Below are 18,995 nucleotides of genomic sequence, written 5' to 3' on the forward strand. Positions count from 1 at the left end.
TAACAAGGACTTTGCGTTCGTGTCAGCGAACTCGAACATCAACAGGCCTGCAACGGAAGCGTCAACGGGTATTGGACTGTATGTGTGAGAGTGGGCCCTGTGTGCGGAGATGTGTAAAGTTATATGCTGAAATGTGAAGTTGGTGTAAGTTTAAGAACTGTTAATGTTTGTAAATATATATAAGGGGTTATAGAGACTGATGTGTGTTAAATTCCTACCAACGTTCAGGGTAGATAGAAGAAGCCAGGTTTGTGTGTTGAAGATAAATAAGAAAAAACAACTTTGTGCGTGGATGTCTGGATTATTTTACTGGGAAGGTAAAAGAATGACAACAGTAGTGGAGTAACGGCTACTCATATGAGGTAAACCTGCGTGGTATCTACCTGAAAATCACGAACCCAAGTAGCCACCCCACAAGTGAGTTAAAGTTCTGCCCCTGAGAACAGGTGATGGAGCAGTGGGGTGCTACACTGTGTAGGTGTTGACTGAGGTGTTGCATATATGGGACAACGCTGTGACCAAAGTGCAATATTGTAATATGACATTCATGGACGATCCGATTCTTCTGGACGGATCTTGACCAAGTCCTATAGTGCTGAAGCCTCTTTGAGAGCCGTTCTTTGTTCTTGTAATGCTCTGCGTACACTGCAGTAGCTATTTTATTTCATTAAAATATCTTTATATTTAATTGGTGAATAAATAAAACAAGAACGTAGGAACGCAGAGCATGCTCATTGCTCTTTGTTTTCGTCACCTGTCATGGTGGCAGACGTTGCAGCAGGAGGGAGGATGAGAACAGTCACGGTGCTCCTCCTGCTTGGTTACTTCTTGCTTATTGGGCCTTGGACAGTGTTCATAGTTGAGCGTTGTTAATTGCTATGTTTAATGGTGCAGACAATTATTATTTCTGACCACTCAATGACTGCAGTCACTAAGTGGTAGGTTCCTAGGTGTGAAGGGGTTTGTGTAAGATACGATTAGTCGGATTCATCATGTCGGTGCTACTCTGGATTTCAGTGAGCTCCTGAGAGCAACCCTGTCTTTCACAATCGTTTGCAAAAGTAAACTACTTGCCATTATATACCTATGATCACGGAAATGATTGACGCAGCAGACATCAATCCATCGAATTTTTCTTTTTTCCCCCATACCTGACCATTTTTTTAGTGCATCACACCACTAAAAATGTTCAACTGCTGGACTAAAAGTGAGAAAGCAGCCAAAGTACACACACACGCGCACACACACGCATACACACACACACACGCACACACACCCTCTCCCTCTGGGGTGCAGGAAACGGGACAGTCCCTCTACTGTCGAGGAGACAGCTCTGGTAGAGGAACAATGATTTCCTTACAGTCTACTTCTGGCTGCTCAATGAAGGGATTCACTCACACTTACACACACATGCACACACTTTTGTCTCACTATCTTTGCGGGGACTTTCCATTGACTTCCATTCACCCAAACTCTGACCAAAACTTAATTCATACCTTGGACCTAAACCTTACCCCAAACCCAAAAACAGCATTTCTTCTTTGGGAGCAGTGAGTCCCCACAATGCAATATGTGCCAGGAAAATAGTCCCCACAATGCATCAAATACAGGATATACACCCACACAAAACAGGCTTCTACTAGCTTTGACCTGAACTAGTGATGTCACTCATTCTCTTGACAGTGATGTCACTCATTGTCTGTGACATCACTGACATCACTCCCTTTATTCCAAAATTCCAGAGCAACTCATTTGTTCTACAAGCGAACAAAGTTGAAAGTCCTGCTGTTTTATTCTGTTTTTATAAAACACGATTTCATTTAAAACATGGCATACAGTGGCTGTTATCGATGTAGGGATGAAGATCAGTCTAGCCTGTCGACGGACCGAAGTTCTGAGGACACGACCCCCGAAGAATTGGAGATGGAAAACAACGAACTCCGGCAGTTGGTGGAGGATCTCCGACGGACCATCGAGTGCTCCAAACCTGGTAGGAGATCCAGGCAATCGGTCTTGCGAGCTAACTGTGACATGTTAGCAAGTGAGAACGATGCACTTAGAGCTCAAATCATGTGTTTTCGTGTAGAGCTGGAAAGAACACAGCTCAAACATGAGGACATGAGAGCTGAAGTGCGTTACCTGGAAGAAGCTCGACTGGCTCTAAAAAAAAGACTCATGAGGCTTCGGAAGAATTTGAAAAGGGCATATCTGTGCGTTCAAAGGCGATCCGAAGACCTGCAGAGTCTTTCAGAGGAGTTGGGCCATATCCGGAGCCAGTATAGCAGAGACTGTGAGGAGATTGACTACCTTAGACAACAAAACAAGACTTTAATGTCTGAAAGTGTTGGGCTGAGGGAAAGATTGACTCAACAGCCGACTGAGGAGCACCAGGAGATCCAGGGACCAGATTCAGCTCTCGGAAATGTCTGCAAAAAGGTAGGTACAGTTTTCAGAACCATGTACCGAACAGGTACTCTGAGGTACTGGATACCAGAATGGATGCACTAAATCCATGCTGGTATCCCTCGGGTTGTTCTGGTAAAACTGGCCACCTTGCTGAAACTGGTTCCAGAGAAACAGGTCACTTTGCTGATGCTGATTCCAGAGAAACGGGTCGCTTAGCTGGTCCTGGTTCTAGGGAATTGGGTCGCTAAGCTGATGCTGGTTCTAGGGAATCAGGTCACTAAGCTGATCCTGGTTCTAGGGAATCAGGTCACTTAGCTGATACTGATTCCAGAGAATCAGGTCACTAAGCTGATCCTGGTTCTAGGGAATCGGGTCGCTTAGCTGATACTGATTCCAGAGAATCAGGTCACTAAGCTGATCCTGGTTCTAGGGAATCGGGTCGCTTAGCTGATACTGATTCCCGAGAATCAGGTCACTTAGCTGATCCTGGTTCTGGGGAATCGGGTCGCTTAGCTGATCCTGGTTCCAGAGAATCAGGTCACTTAGCTGATCCTGGTTCTGGGGAATCGGGTCGCTTAGCTGATCCTGGTTCCAGAGAATCAGGTCGCTTAGCTGATCCTGGTTCTGGGGAATCGGGTCGCTTAGCTGATCCTGGTTCTGGGGAATCGGGTCGCTTAGCTGATCCTGGTTCTGGGGAATCGGGTCGCTTAGCTGATCCTGGTTCCAGAGAATCAGGTCACTAAGCTGATTCTGGTTCTGGGGAATCGGGTCGCTTAGCTGATCCTGGTTCCAGAGAATCAGGTCGCTTAGCTGATCCTGGTTCCAGAGAATCGGGTCGCTTAGCTGATCCTGGTTCTGGGGAATCGGGTCGCTTAGTTGACACTGGTTCTTGTGCCACCCAACGGATGTGGGGAGACGTCAGTTTTCTGCTCCATGATTCACTAAACGTCCGCCAGCAGTGCTACTGATTTTTAACAGCTACTGATTTTTAACAGCTACTGATTTTTAACAGCTACTGATTTTTAACAGCTACTGATCTTTAACAGCTACTGATTTTTAACAGCTACTGATTTTTAACAGCTACTGATTTTTAACAGCTACTGATTTTTAACAGCTACTGATTTTTAACAGCTACTGATTTTTAACAGCTACTGATTTTTAACAGCTACCGATTTTTAACAGCTACCGATTTTTAACAGCTACCGATTTTTAACAGCTACCGATTTTTAACAGCTACCGATTTTTAACAGCTACCGATTTTTAACAGCTACCGATTTTTAACAGCTACCGATTTTTAACAGCTACTGATTTTTAACAGCTACCGATTTTTAACAGCTACCGATTTTTAACAGCTACCGATTTTTAACAGCTACTGATTTTTAACAGCTACTGATTTTTAACAGCTACTGATTTTTAACAGCTACTGATTTTTAACAGCTACTGATCTTTAACAGCCACCGATTTTTAACAGCTACCGATTTTTAACAGCTACCGATTTTTAACAACTACCGATTTTTAACAGCTACTGATTTTTAACAGCTACTGATTTTTAACAGCTACTGATTTTTAACAGCTACTGATTTTTAACAGCTACTGATTTTTAACAGCTACCGATTTTTAACAGCTACCGATTTTTAACAGCTACCGATTTTTAACAGCTACCGATTATTAACAGCTACCGATTATTAACAGCTACCGATTTTTAACAGCTACTGATCTTTAACAGCCACTGATCTTTAATAGCCACCGATTTTTAACAGCCACCGATTTTTAACAGCTACTGATTTTTAACAGCTACTGATTTTTAACAGCTACTTATCTTAGGCAGGATTTTCTTACCCAACCAAAAAAACATTCACGCGTAAAAACACATACTTGTGCACAACTTTGTATATCATGCCTTCACTCACAAACACACTTAGTATAATTAAATTCTATGAAATAATTTAGTTTTCTTTAGAAATCAAATAATTATTTGCATACGTTTACTCCCTAAACTCTTCCTCAATATATCTAATACATTAACCTTCTCCTTAATACTTTCAAACTCTCTCTCCATATATCTTCTCTCTTTTTCATATTTATTGCATTCTAATATAACATGCTCTATGGTTTCATATTAATCACAGTAATCACATTTGCCAGTTTTATGTTTTTGAATTTTAAAAAGTGTATAATCAAGTTCTGTATGTCCAAATCTTAACCTTGTTATCACTCTTTCCTCCTTTCTATTTCTTCTTCCATTTCTCCTTTCTCCTACAATCCTCAGAATTTTATAAAACCATCTTCCTGTTTTATCTTCATCCCACCTTTTTTGCCATACTTTCATCAGTTTCTCTTTAACAATACTCTTTCCTTCAAATTTACTTATTTTAACTGTAAATCAAATAGGATTTTTAATTGCCCTCTTTGCCATTTTATCTGCCCTCTTGTTTCCTTCTACTCCAATATGTGCTGGATCCCACACCTCCTTCTTCTTCTTGTTTTATGGCTGTTGGCAAACGACTTATAGGTGCATTACTGCCACCTTCCAGACTGGAGTATAGATTTGATGTTCTACCTCTATAATCTTCCCATAATATCTGACTTCCTAAGAAAACTAAAAATGCTTTTAAATACTATATCCTCAGACGATTTTTGCAGCAAATGTTTAATATCTAATTTATTTTTATTTCTATTTAACTCTCTGATTAACACCTCTCTTTCCCGACTATACTTATTACGTTCTAGAAAAATATGCTGCACTGTTTCTGACTCTCCACAATAACTACACAAACCTGTACTATGTTTATTAATTATTTCCATAGTACTATTTAGCCCCCTATCCCCAAACCTTAATCTGGATACAACATCCTCTTCTTTTTTATTCCTATTACCTTCCCTACATTCCCCTACTTTTTTTGAATGCTATAATAAAATCTTGCCTTTTCTTCTCTATCCCATAGTTCCTGCCATTTCTTTATTTTACTTATACTTTTAACCTCATTTGCTGCACTCTTAGCAAATTTATCCGCCAACTCATTTCCTACTACTCCAATATGAGCAGGAATCCAAATTAACTTAACCCGGGATCCATATTTTTTTATTCTAAAAATTGATTAATATCCAATATGATGTCTTGTTTCTGAATTCTGTTCTAAAATACTTATTAATACACTACTTGAATCTGAACAAATCAATATTTCCTTCTTTCTTGTTTCCTCACTCCATTCTAGAGCCATTAATATAGCCATTAACTCACCTGTGTAAACTGTCAATCTATCTGTTACTCTTTTATTTTTCATAATACTTAAGTCCGGAATTATAAATGCTATTCCAATTTTACCATTTAACAATTTAGAAACATCTGTATATACTTGTAAATACTCAGCATATTCTTTCTTTATATACCTTTCCATCTCTTTTTTTATATTTGTCTGCCTTTTTCCAATAAGCTTAAATCAACTTCAGCTTTTCCACTTAACCAAGGTGGAGTATCAGGAATATTCACCACAGGACTAATTAAATAATGATTTATTCCTGTCTCACTTATCTCATTATTAATAATCCATCCAAAACTATTAATTTTCTTATTTTTAACTGTTTCTTGACAAGGTTGTAACATAACATTTGGAGGATAATTTTCCTTATGTCCTTTAACATTTGCCCAATAATTTATGGCTGCCGAACCAAACACTCCTGTCAAACAAATGTTAATACATGCCTTGAATTGTGACCAACTGACTAATTGTCAACGCCAATTCATGCTTTTACATGAGACACAATAGCCTCTATTACATTTTAAAGTAATATACAATATTTTTAATAGTTTTAATATTAAATAATTCGGTTTTCTTTGATAGCTTCCAAGTTATCTGACCTGTTTACTCAGAATCACTTTGAAATCTTTCTACTAGAAAGATTTCTACTAGAAATCTAGTAGATTTCTAGTAGAAATCTAGAAACGTATGACTTAAGTCATAAAAACTTAAGTCATAAGTTTTTATGACTTAAAAACTTATTTTAAGTCATAAAACTTAAAATAAGTTTCATGACTTAAAACTTATTTTAAGTCATACGTTTTCTATGACTTAAAATAGAAAACAGTCATTTGTTTTCTATTTTAAGTCATTTTCCTTTTTTTTTTGTTTTCCATTGTAAGAGACAGGTAAATTCTAGATGTGTTTCAGTCATTGGTGTGAAACTGTGGAATGAATTTAATGATGATTTTGTCCTTTATGTGGACAATTTACCAAAATAAAGCGATTGATTGATTAATTGATTGTTTAGAATTTATTTTTTAGTTTTTCTATATTGAGGGTTTTTCTTCCAGGTCATGTGACCTGTTGACTCAAAATCACTGAAATAATTCTACAAATCAGTATAGATGAGACACAGTCATTTGTTTTCCATTTTAAGTCATTTTCCTTTAACAATTTTGTTTTGTCAAAATTGAGTGTTTTTCTTCAATACATCCCAAGTCACTTGACCTATTTACTCAGAATCATTTTGGAATAATTCTACTAGTCTGTAAAGAAGATGCAGTCATTTGTTTTCCATTTTAACCCTTGTATGTCGAAATGGGGTCTACGGAAGCGCCTTGCTATCACGCAGGAAAAAAGAAATTCGAGCGCTATCACGTTATAACGTGATACGCATCTTGTTAAAATGTGATACTATCTTGTTAAAACGTGATACATATCTTGTTAAAACATGATAGTTATCTCGTTAAAACGTGATATATATCTTGTTAAAACGTGATAAGTATCTTGTTAAAACGTGTTACGTATCTTGTTAAAACGTGATAATTATCTTGTTAAAACGTGATAGGTATGTGATAATTCTATGTCCAGGAAGTGGCGGTGTTATGCTAGGCTAGTACAATGGCTGACATGAATTGGTCAGGTTTCCCTTCATGTTTGGTCTACACGGATATGGATGCTGCTTTGCACTGTGGTTAAAACCATTAATAGCATGCTACTCTGAGCAGGATCCTACACAGAACGGGGCTGCACAGAAGGAAACGTCAGTTTGGGTCTCTAGCTGTGGCGGCGTTCCTGACTGTCTGGATCGGAGCTGAAGTTGGCTTCCGTTTGTAGCTTCTGATTCGGGAAATGGCTAAAGAGCGATTAGAACGGAGGCTCAGATGTATTTGCTGAACATTTTCTGTTCAGATTTCTTTTTTTTTAACAGTACACTTGCTGAACAACGGCAACGGCTGTTCGTAACCAAGCAACCGAAATCAACAGAAGGCTAGATAGTGGCAAAAGACAAAACTAGATCCTGTTAAGCATTCTTCAAAATAAAAGACTTCCTCTCAAGTTAAAATGCATCCCTGTAAACCACAACAGCCAAACAGAAAGACAGGTGCTCTAGGACAAAAAAATGAAAGAAAACAGAAAGCTAAAATAATAGCAAATATTGTAAATGTGATAGTTCATTTATAATGCATTCCAGATACAAAAAGGTTTTTAAATCTCTCATGTTTGAAGTTTCACAATTCAGATAAAGGTTTCACAAATCACAAACTAGGTTTGAAATATTCTGCCATTGGCGTAGAATAATCTACTCCAGATTTGAAGTGTCGATATATGTTTGTTTTTAAAGCATACCAGGTGATTTCTTAACACTTGCATGTTAAATCTAATTCCATGATTAGTTACTTATTTACAGGGCTGCACAGTGGTGTAGTTGGTAGAGCTGATGCCTTGCAGCAAAGGAACGCCGCCACAGCTAGAGAAGCGAATTGACGTTTCCTTCTGTGCAGCCCCGTTCTATTTAGGATCCTGCTCAGAGTAGCATGCTATTAATGGTTTTAACCACAGTGCAAAGCAGCATCCATATCCGTGTAGACCAAATATGAAGGGAAACCTGACCAATTCATGTTAGCCACTGTAAAAGCCTAGCGTAATATCGCCACTTCCTGGACATAAAATTATCACGTTTATACAAGATACGTATCACGTTTTAACAAGATACATAACACGTTTTAACAAGATACGTATCAGTTTCAGTGTTGGGGTCACATGTATTTGTATTTGGGAAATGTTTGATAGTTCTGCACATAAGAAATAAATAATGTAGTTTACTGCTAGATGAAAAGCTAATTAAAATCAAACCTACTTGGAGATACTCAAACAATGTGTATATATATTTATTCATATTTATATAAATTCCCTTCTCACCCTTCCGCAGGTGGACTCTTTCATCCACTGAGCTCGGGTCGTCTACCAGAGGCCTGGGAGCTTGAGGGTTCTGCGCAGTATCTTGGCTGTGCCTAGAACCTGACATTTCCGGACGGAGATGTCTGATGCTGATCTGTTTTAGCCACTGCTCCAGTATGGGGGTGACAACCCCGAGGGCCCCGATGACCACAGGCACAGGTAGATGCAGGGTGAATCCTAGCAACCTGCAGCCTCTTTGCCGGGAGCACCGGACGCCACCTGATGGTGCAGACCCGCCGATTTCTGCCAGGATCGGTTTGGTAAATGCCAGGTTGCTGACAAATAAAACTTTTATCATTAGGGATTTCTTTTCCTCTTATTGATTGGATGTTTTATTAACAGAATCATGGACAAGTGGTTTGGTGACTCCAGCATTTTTAATGAACTTGTACCGTGGAACTGCGGCTATTTTACTGCTCCAAGGATGTCAGGGTCCGGTGGATTAATAGTGACTGTTTTTAAAAGCAGTTTTACTTGTAAACAGTTCCCTCTGGCCTCGTTTAGCAGCTTTGAGATCAGCCTATTTGAACTCGGCAGCTCTCTTCGGTGGTCTATCGGCCACCGAAGTACAACAAAAACTTTATAAATGACTTTTCTGATTTCCTGGCTGATATTATGCCAAGGTACGACCGAGTTCTCATTGTTGGTGATTTTAATATTCTTGTCTGTCGTCCTACTTCACCTATGGCTCAGTCATTTCTTAATGTTACCGATTCTTTTAATTTTGTGCAGTCTGACTGGTGCTACCCATGAGCGTGGTCACAGTCTTGATCTGGTTTTATCTTATGGTCTACCAGTTTGTAATTTAGTGATTGGTGACTCATTATTTTCAGACCATATGCCTGTTTTATTTAAGATAACGCTGTCCTGTCCTGTGCTAAAGCTAAAGCATGCACTGCAGCTCGGTTCTATCGTGTTCTTAACCCTTCTACTGCTGGTCAGTTTTCTTCTGTTTTTAATCAATTTATTGGTGTACAAAGTGCTTCATAAATAAAGTTGGTATGGGATGGTATGGTACTGTGGTCTTCACCTTCCAGGCCTTTTCCAGTTCCTCTCTGAGGCCCTGGTATTTCTCAATTTTCTTGTGCTCTTTTTTTCTGATGTTGTAGTCACTTGGTATTGCTACATCCACCACAACGGCTTTCCTCTGTTGTTTATCCACCACCACAATGTCCGGTTGGTTCGTCATTACCATTTTGTCTGTCATAATTTCCAGGAAATTCTCTGCCCCCACTGCTGTTCTGCATAGGTCTGAATCCCCTCTGGAAGTCCCACAGGATCTTAGCTTGGTTATTCTCCACCACCTTTGGGGGTGTTCCCCACTTTGATCTTCCAGTCCATATTCTGCAGATGTTCTTGTACACTATGCCCGCCACTTGGTTATGTCGTTCCATGTACGCTTTCCCTGCCAGCATCTTGCACCCTGCTCTTATGTGCTGGACTGTCTCAGGGGCCTCCTTGCACAACCTACACCTTGGGTCTTGTCTGGTGTGGTAGATCTGAGCCTCTATTGCTCTGGTGTTTAGGGCCTGTTCCTGTGCAGCCAGGAGGAGATCCTCTGTGCTGTCCTTGAGTCCAGCTTTTTCCAGCCATTGGTAGGATTTTCTGATATCAGCCACTTCAGTTATTTGTCGGAGGTTCATCCCATGTAGGGGCTTGTCCTCCCATGATGGTACCTCCAGCACCTCATCCTCTGTTCCCCATTGTCTGAGACATTTATTGAGCACATCGTCTGTTGAAACCTTGTACTTGGTGTATTTATGGATCTTGGATGTTTCATCTTGGACAGTGGCTCTCATACTCACTAGCCCTCTGCCTCTTTCCTTGCGGCTAGTCTCAGGGTGCTGGATTTGGGGTGGGACCCTCCATGCATGGTTAGTAGCTTCTGAGTCTTAACATCCGTGGTGTTCATCTCCTCCTTTGGCCAGCTAATTATTTATGTATTTATTTTTATTTATAACAGACAGAAAAGACAATCAAGAAAGAAAAAAATTAAATAAAATAGAATGAAACAGACTACAGAAATAATGACATTTAAAGATGTCCCATTATTTAAACAGTATTTATATCATCAATAGTATTTACAGACTTTAAAACAGTCATCTTATAGAACACATTTTGCAATAATCTCCTTTTTAATCAGTTTTTTAAGCTGGTTTATATTTCTACTTTTTTGAACTCATCATTCAATCCATTCTATACATCTACTCCACGCACCGATAAACAAAACCTCTGCATGGTTGTTGTAATACATTGTTTTTTAAAATGTCCTTCACCTCTTAAATAACCGCCCTCTCTGTCACAAAACATTTTCTGTATATTGGGTGAAAGTTGCTGATTTCTGACCTTAAACATGAATTGTACAGTTTTAATATTTCAGTATTCTGGGACCTTGTTGCTCAGCATCCGTGATGTTTATCTCCTCCTTTGGCCAACTAGTTATTCCTGCAGGGTCTCTGATTACTGGTAAGGCGTAGCCGTTTATTGCACTGGTCTTGTTCTTGCCATTGAGTTGGCTTCTCAGGACTTGCCTTATTTGTTGGAGGTATTTGGCTGTGACTCCTTTCCTTGTGACCTCATCGAGGTTGCCATTTGCTTGTGGTATTCCCAGGTACTTGTAACTGTCCTCAATGTCTGCTATTGTTCCTGCTGGGAATGAGACCCCTTCTGTGTAGACAACCTTCCCTCCATCCAACCACACTTCTCTAGTCCGATTGACATCCCAATGTCAGTGCTGTAGATCCTGGTGGTGTGTATTAGTGAGTCGATGTCTCGCTCGCTCTTGGCGTACAGCTTGATGCCAGCCATGTAGAGCAGGGTTAGGGTAACATTAATGGTGGCCCCATTCTTGAGTCGGTATCCGCAGCCAGTCTTGTTGGTGATTTGGCTGAGGGGGTTCAGATGCAGAACAGCAATGGACACTTGTGCAAGTGGTTTGCAGTTTGCATTATATATAAATTAAAAAAATAAAATAAAATAAACAAAACTGCAATTGCAAACCAATTGTGCAAGTGGTTTGCAGTATCTATTAAAAATAAATAAATAAAAAACTGCCCTGCGACAGACTGGCGACCTGTCCAGGGTGTACCCGCCTCTCACCTGGAACGTTAGCTGGAGATAGGCACCAGCAACCCTCCCAACACCACTAAGGGACAAAGGTGTAAGAAAATGGATGGATGGATAAAAAACTGCAACTGCAAACCAATTGTGCAGTTTGCAGTATATATATATATATATATATATATATATATATATATATATATATATATATAAACCTGCAACTGCAAACCACTTGCACAAGTGTCAATCAAATGGGGCAGAAATCAAAAACTGGAAAGAATCATAATTCTTTCCAGGAAAAACTCTGCCCCCACTGCTGTTCTGCATAGGTCTGAATCCCCTCAGCCAAATCATCAACGCGAGCCATCCTGTCTTTCCAAACAGACTCCAGGATGGTGGCTCATGGGATCCTCCCGGACAGATCCGTCATGCATTCCCGTGACATCTGCCCCCGACCCGGAGTCGGTTAGGCACCTTTTGGGGAGTGCAGTGCTGCTGTGGACCTGTGGGAAAAGGCCGGCTCCTTGCAATTCCCATACTTACCAGCAAGGGAGGTCCTCGACACGCACCTAGTGCTGCACGGGGTGAGCCACCGGAAAACAGCAAAAAAAGACTTCATGGAGATGTGGCACACCCTAGCCACCATATGGACCTCCAGAAACTTGCTGGTAAATAGGTGCAGACAGATGCCTCTCCCCCCCCCGTGACTGTGATCCGAATGGTGGCTAAAAAAAGAAAAACATACAGAGCTACTGGTGGCGCGCCTGTAGCTCAAGGACACAGCCACAAAGAAGAAACGCCTGCGCCTCTTTGGACGAAGGAGCCGGCGCTCCACGGACAGAGGTCCCAGCAGCGGCGGCCTGGCTCTCCGGGTGAGGCATGTGGGAAGGTGCAATGGGGGAGGAAAGCCCCTCTGAGCACCATCGCTGTTTGGAAGAACGGGATGGCTCCAAACTTCAAACAGACTGGCCACGAATACCGACTCAAAAATGCAGTCACCAAGTCTCCTCCTCTACATGGATGGCATCAAGCTGTACGCCAAGAGCGAGCGAGACATCGACTCACTGATCCGCACCACCAGGACCTACAGCACTGACATTGGGATGTCATTCGGACTAGAGAAGTGTGGCGAATGATTACAAAGAGAGGGAAGGTCGCCCACACAGAAGGGGTCTCACTCCCAGAAGGAACAATGGCAGACATTGAGGACAGTTACAAGTACCTGGTAATACCACAAGCAAATGGCAACCTGAATGAAGTCACAAGGAAAGGAGCCACAGCCAAATACCTCCAACAAATAAGGCAAGTCCTGAGAAGCCAGCTTAATGGCAAGAACAAGATCCGTGCAATAAACAGCTATGCCTTACCAGTAATCAGAGACCCTGCAGGAATAATCAGCTGGCCAAAGGAGGAGATGAAGACCGCCGATGTTAAGACACTCGGAAACTACTGACCATGCATGGAGGGCTCCACCCCAAATCCAGCATTCTGACTAAACACGAGTCATAGGGAAGGTAAATAAGGCAGGTGATTCCTTGAGTTTTCTAAATTGAGGGAACCAAACTTTTTGGAATCCTAAAGATCTTTATTGGAAATAAATGCCCTTCTTAGAGGATTAAGAGGCAGAGCGGCCACAAAGTTGATTTGATGGATTCTGTGAAGACGTTTGCAGTCTGAAGAAGATATGCCACCCAATTCAAGAAGAATGGGTCTAAGTGGTTCCAGCACGCAATCTCCTCCTCAGGGTGAATTGTTTGGAATTAAATGCTGAACATAAATCTTTTGTTGATAAATTACAGGCCTTAATATGTTTAATTTTTCTTTCGTGTGTTTGAATAAATAATTTTTTTTTTCTTAAAAGGATCAATCAATTAATTAATTTTATTTATTAGGGACTCTTTCATACTAAAAGCAGCTCTAAGTATCATGAAGTTGAGGTGAGGTGGTGAGAGAAAACGCAGACGAAGCCCAGGGTGTAGATAGATGAATGATGATGAATATTTACTGATGAGAAGCTCACAACAGTCCAGGAACTGGCAGCAGGGCAGAAACGGAGGCTAAGCTCATACCGGTAGCAACAGAGCAGCTGGAACTAGAGCTAACGTCGACTCAGGACAAACAGTTCAACTGACGACGACTAATCGCACAGACTCTCATGACTTAACAGTCCAACTGAGTAGGCTGAGTAGACTGACTAAAGGTCAACAACGAACGACATACGACAAGAATCTGACAAAGAACAGGGACAACAGGTGGGCTTAAATACACAGAGGGTAATTAGGGAGACTAGACATATCTGGGAACAATCAAGACGGCACAGAGGCTCACAGGGGAAAACAGATCCAGACACAGAAAAACCTCAAAACTAAATACACAGAAAAACAGATCCTCACACTAGGGCTGTACGAACAGTTAGCCCTCAGGTTTCTCTGACAAACTGTTTCACAAAAAGGAGCAATAATACTGGATGGATAATAAATAACTAAAACTATATGATCACGTAAAAGGCTAAAATAAGATTCGTAAACATAAATGTATATGTATCGAAAACAACAAGGAAAATGACAAAACAAACCCTAATTGGTTTCTATTTGCTTTTTCTCTTTCTCTCTGTCTGAGCCTCGCGCGGTGCATCTGACCTCTGACCTCAACTCCTCCCATCTGTCCTCCCATGGACCAGATGATGTCCCTCCTACAAAACCAGCCGATGAAAATGATCGAGAAGATCTGGAGGATCAAGAAGACAGAAAAGACCTCCATCACCTCCAGGGGACAACTGTCAGTCTCCTGTTGGGCATTTGGACTGAAAACTGTGTGAGACTGAGCTTTAACAACCTCCGCTGGTCTGCTGTCCAGTATCAGCGTAGAGGAAGAAAAGCTAAACATGCTTCAGAGCTGTGAGGGAAGAAGACTCTCAACTGTTGACGCTTGTTTCATCTGTGGACAACATGGACATTTCCTGAGGGACGATCTGGACAACCCAAAGATCCAACACCAGAACCAGTTGGACTGACAGGAAGCCAGAGGAGAGAGACGGGGGGGGGATTTGGCTGCAGCAACGCCGAGACCGAGTGGGGGAGAGGGGCGAGAAGGAAGGAACAACATGAATCCACATCAACCACTGTGAAGGATGACCTGTCTGTAATGTCCATCTAGATCACGACTTTAAATCTGAAACAACAGAACAACAGAGTGAGCAGCAAAACTTCACTCTACCAAGTATCAAGTACTTCAACTTTTGACACCAAAGAGCTAGTTTGGATGTTTCTGAAAGGCTCTCCACTCAAAGAACTATTGCTGGTCCACTGTCGAGTGACCGAAGCAGAGAGTGAAGATTTATACTTTTATGACAGGAGGTAACAAACCCTCCTGAGCAGGCGATCAGTGTTCCTGTTTCTACGCTTTACCTACTTTCCAGATGGAAAATCTGCGCTTTCTTGTTGGGTTTTGAACGGACACTTATCTATACCTTCACTGCACTAATGTAATTTTTTTGTTTTGTTGGGTTTCCTAGAAAACACATGAAATTGGGTAGCTTAATTATGATCATTCTTAGTTGTTTGACTCCTAAGGATGTTTAAGAGTTTAGAAATTCATTCTTCTAGACATAAGAGAAGTCAATTTAAAATTAACTTTAATGTGTGTAAAAGACTCATGTGTTGTCTCTGCCTGGCAGAGCTTTCCATCCAGAATTGCTTCATGATTGATTGTCCTACTCTGTATTGTGCATAATTCATAAATAAACCTGATTGAGTGATTTTACCTGAACAGTGCTTGGTAAGTTTTTTTTCCACAACAATGGACAAAAACATTAAAGGCTCTCAAGTAAAAGGCGTGGCAGTTTTAGCTAATGTTGGACCCATGAGCCAATGCTAACATTAGCATATTAGCCTGCAAAGACTTTTATGTGTCATCTTCTCAAAGAAAAATTTACCTGTAACCATATATGCGAGTAGTAAAGGCATACATGGCACATGAAAATATACTGAAGACGAATAACTCACCTTTAAAGAAGCTCTGTTTCTTCCAATGGAAGCTTCCCGCACTTTACTGCGCATGCGCACCGCTGAGCTGAAGCATTCACTCCAGTAACAAAAATAGTCAAATCCAGTTTACTCAAAATAACGTAGTCTTGTACTTTTCTCAGGCCAAACATGTACATTGCTCACATTACTTGAGTTGAATAAACAATTTTGTGAGACTTGAGTAAAGCATACAAACCTAATTCAAGTAAGAATAGGTATTGCCTTTTAGAGTGTTCTATACGCTGACGTCAACACCTGGCTGGTGCCGAGTAATCCCGGACGTAATCGGGTCTGGGAGCTCGGGGACGCGCCGTCCATGACGCAGAACGTTCTCGACAACGATTCACCTGCGCACACCTTCGTGAGACCATCAAACGAGGGACGGAGGGACGGGGAGAAGCTGGGGAGATTTTATGGGTTTTATTTAGAAACCCGAGTCCGGCCCGGTAATTGGCCGCAAAGTCTGTAGTCGTAAACTGTCTGGATTTCTACTCTACGTGCGCATATTTCCACAAGGGACAGAGCTCTGCGGTAACTGCTCAACATCTGGATGGAGTAAAGCAAAGCGCACACTCTTTATCCATCCGAGCAGGTCCCAGCGTGCGTCCGGCTGTTGTCCCTCAGCTTTAAGCGTGTGTGTGTGTGTGTGTGTGTGTGTGTGTGTGTGTGTGTGTGTGTGTGTGTGTGTGTGTGTGTGTGTGTGTGTGTGTGTGCGCGCGCGCCTTCTGGCAGATGTTTCACCGATGACAAGCTCGATAAGTCCCTCTTTCTGACGTCATGCTCCCATCCACACACGCCAGTGAAATGAATACGCACCGGATTTTTTTCCTCTGTCCCTCCTCCTGTGTAACGGGGAGGTTGAGTGGATCTGTTTGCGCTGCCGCTCCGTGTTGCTAAACTGTAAATTTGCAGCGGTTTGTTCCTCATTTACCAAACTCAACACTGAAAACAGACCCTGGGTTCTTTTCCGACCACAGCTTTAAACACCAGCTGAACGGCAGCCTAGGAGGGATTCTTCTTCTCTACCTTGAAATTAAATTTAGACACGGGGTGGGGAAAATTAGTCACCTTCAAGTTGTGGCTTTGATTGCAGCTCCATCCCACACACCTAGTCGCCCGTTGATCAGCTGAGTGCGGCGTTTACGTGACTATTTGAGTGGCTGGTAAGAGCACAACATCACCAGGCCCTGAAAACAAAGCTTGTATTTTCAGTGTAGCCCCTGGTTAAAAACCATGCTCTTAAGGCCCTTTAATATTTACAAAATATTTACAAGGTGGGTTGTATGTACACAGAAAATATAAGTGAGAAACTTGTATTATTGTTTTTGTAAATTTTGTAAATCATGCGGGGAGCGGTTATAGTTGTGAGTAGCGTGAGAAAAACAGAAAGCCGCAGCTTTTCTGGACGTGACTTGTGTACTTAAATACTGTAATGAATTGCCTATCTATGAAGTAGTTAAGGTTAACGAGGGACAAGTAAACTCAACATAGAAAAAAAAAAACCCGGAAAAGAATGGGATGATGGGAAGAAGAAGAAAGAAGAACGCGGGAGACGACAAGGAGGAAGTTCATGGAGACCGCTGCTAATGCGTGTAGAGGTTGAGGTGGGAGCAAGAACTGGACTGTTTTATGCACAAGTAAACTTGCACTCGGTGGGTAGGATACCTGCAGAAGTGTTTTGTAGTGAAGCACTGCGGAGGAGAACTGCGGCTGATCCGTGGTGGCTAGAGGAACGTGTCAACATGGCGACGCTAGCTTTAGCATGGTTGAGGAGGAGACCTGCAACTCGTGTGGCGGAGTTCTAACAGAAATTGGACTCGCAAAGCAACCTTGACGGAGTGGACGTCGACTGAGCGAGCAGGTCTGGGTCAGTTTGATTGCTTAAACGGGGAGAAGAGGATTGTCGTAGCGACATCGCACCCTAGCTTCATCAGGCCTGCAACAAAAACTTTAACCGGTACCGGACAGTGTGTGTGTGTGTGTGTGTGTGTGTGTGTGTGTGTGTGTGTGTGTGTGTGTGTGTGTGTGTGTGCGTGTGTGTGTGTGAGAGAGAGTATGGGCCCATGTGTGATATTGTGCTTAAAACAGTAAATTCCGGTAAATGTATGGAGTTATGTTGGTGACAAAAGTTGAATTCTGGTTATATTGAAACAACAGTTCAAAAGAAGGGTTTTTCATAAAAACGTTTTATTTTTTTCAAGTTCTTATTAAAAGAAACCATTCAGTTAGCTGGTTGTCTGGAGTTATTTATGTTACTTCAAATGTGTGTATGGTAATTGAACGAGTAAGGATTTACTTAACATAGGTAAACCTGCGAACCCCAAATAGCCACCCCACGAGTTTAAGTTCTCGTCCCAGTTAATAGCGGACAGAGCAGTGGGCTGCTACATCAGCAAGTAACTTTTTTTCATTTAAAGAGGCAGTATTATGTATTTTCCAGCCACATGGTACCATTTTATTGCACAATTAAATCATGTTACCTATAGTTATTAAAAAAGGCTGCATGCATGAAACATGACTTTCTGAAGCTCCGCCTTCAGGAAGTCATCCCAAGTGTTTTTCCATTAACCCTTTAATGACGTTTCAGTGAAAAGAGGTTTCTATAATGAGCCCATCAGCAGACTGGCGGTTCCACCAGGTGTAGGCTTGTTGCTGCCGCTGCTGCCCCTCTGACAGCAAGCATTCAGGCACCTCCAATGGTTGCCACAGGAGACTAAAGGATTTCTCAAACATTCAAAGAATCAAAGCAGCACCCCAGGTATGTTGTTGATGATGGAATAACATTAAAATAAAAAAAATATTTTACACAATACCGCCCCTTTAAAAAAAAATGCTTTGAGCTGCTGGATCTACACATTTTGTAACTACATTAAACCATTGAGTGTGTTTTGAAGCAAACTCTGTGTTACTGAATGAGTTCCTTGCTGAAGGTCCATACCTGACTCATGGTCCGGTCCGGTCTGGTGGTTCCCCTCAGGCTGTGGAAAATGGCAGCAGCGTGTCAGAGTGGTGAGTTGCTGAACAGAAACCCCACAGAGCGGCTGGACCTGAAGATGGGGCCTTTATGGACTCTAGAGGCAGCTCGTCAAATACTTCATCTACATACATGTGTGCTACAGCAGCCTGTCACCATGGAGATGAATATCTATCATATCTAACAGACACGTGCATGTGTTTGTAGCTCAGCCAGCCGCTGACTGAGTGTGTGTTCGGCACATTCACACTCTGGGTGTTTACCGTCCAACAGGTTTTCCCCAAAGCTGCAGAACATCCTGCTGTGAACATGAGCCAACCACACCTC

At 41.7% G+C, this 18,995-nt stretch overlaps 1 protein-coding gene across 6 annotated transcripts in view; it reads left to right on the plus strand.

Annotated features, from left to right (window-relative positions):
* LOC103482236 (uncharacterized) overlaps positions 1 to 15,437 on the plus strand; it is a 75,417-nt gene extending 59,980 nt beyond the window's left edge. For 5 of the 6 annotated variants that reach the window (XR_014085324.1, XR_014085326.1, XR_014085325.1 and 2 more), the window contains 3 exons: positions 1,857 to 1,990; positions 2,087 to 2,436; positions 8,581 to 15,437. Coding sequence is in view for 1 of the 6 variants with exons in the window: in XM_081601606.1 (XP_081457732.1) it covers positions 1,828 to 1,990; positions 2,087 to 2,436; positions 8,581 to 8,601 (534 nt within the window). In the remaining 5 variants the exon portion in view is untranslated. Of the gene's footprint in view, positions 1 to 485; positions 1,991 to 2,086; positions 2,437 to 8,580 lie in introns of those variants that run through there. The other variant, XM_081601606.1, reaches the window with a different exon arrangement.
* Positions 15,438 to 18,995: the final 3,558 nt, after the last annotated feature.

This window comes from Poecilia reticulata, chromosome 20 (assembly GCF_904066995.2).
Source record: "Poecilia reticulata chromosome 20, P_reticulata-male-v2, whole genome shotgun sequence".
NCBI classification, from domain to species: Eukaryota; Metazoa; Chordata; class Actinopteri; order Cyprinodontiformes; family Poeciliidae; genus Poecilia; species Poecilia reticulata.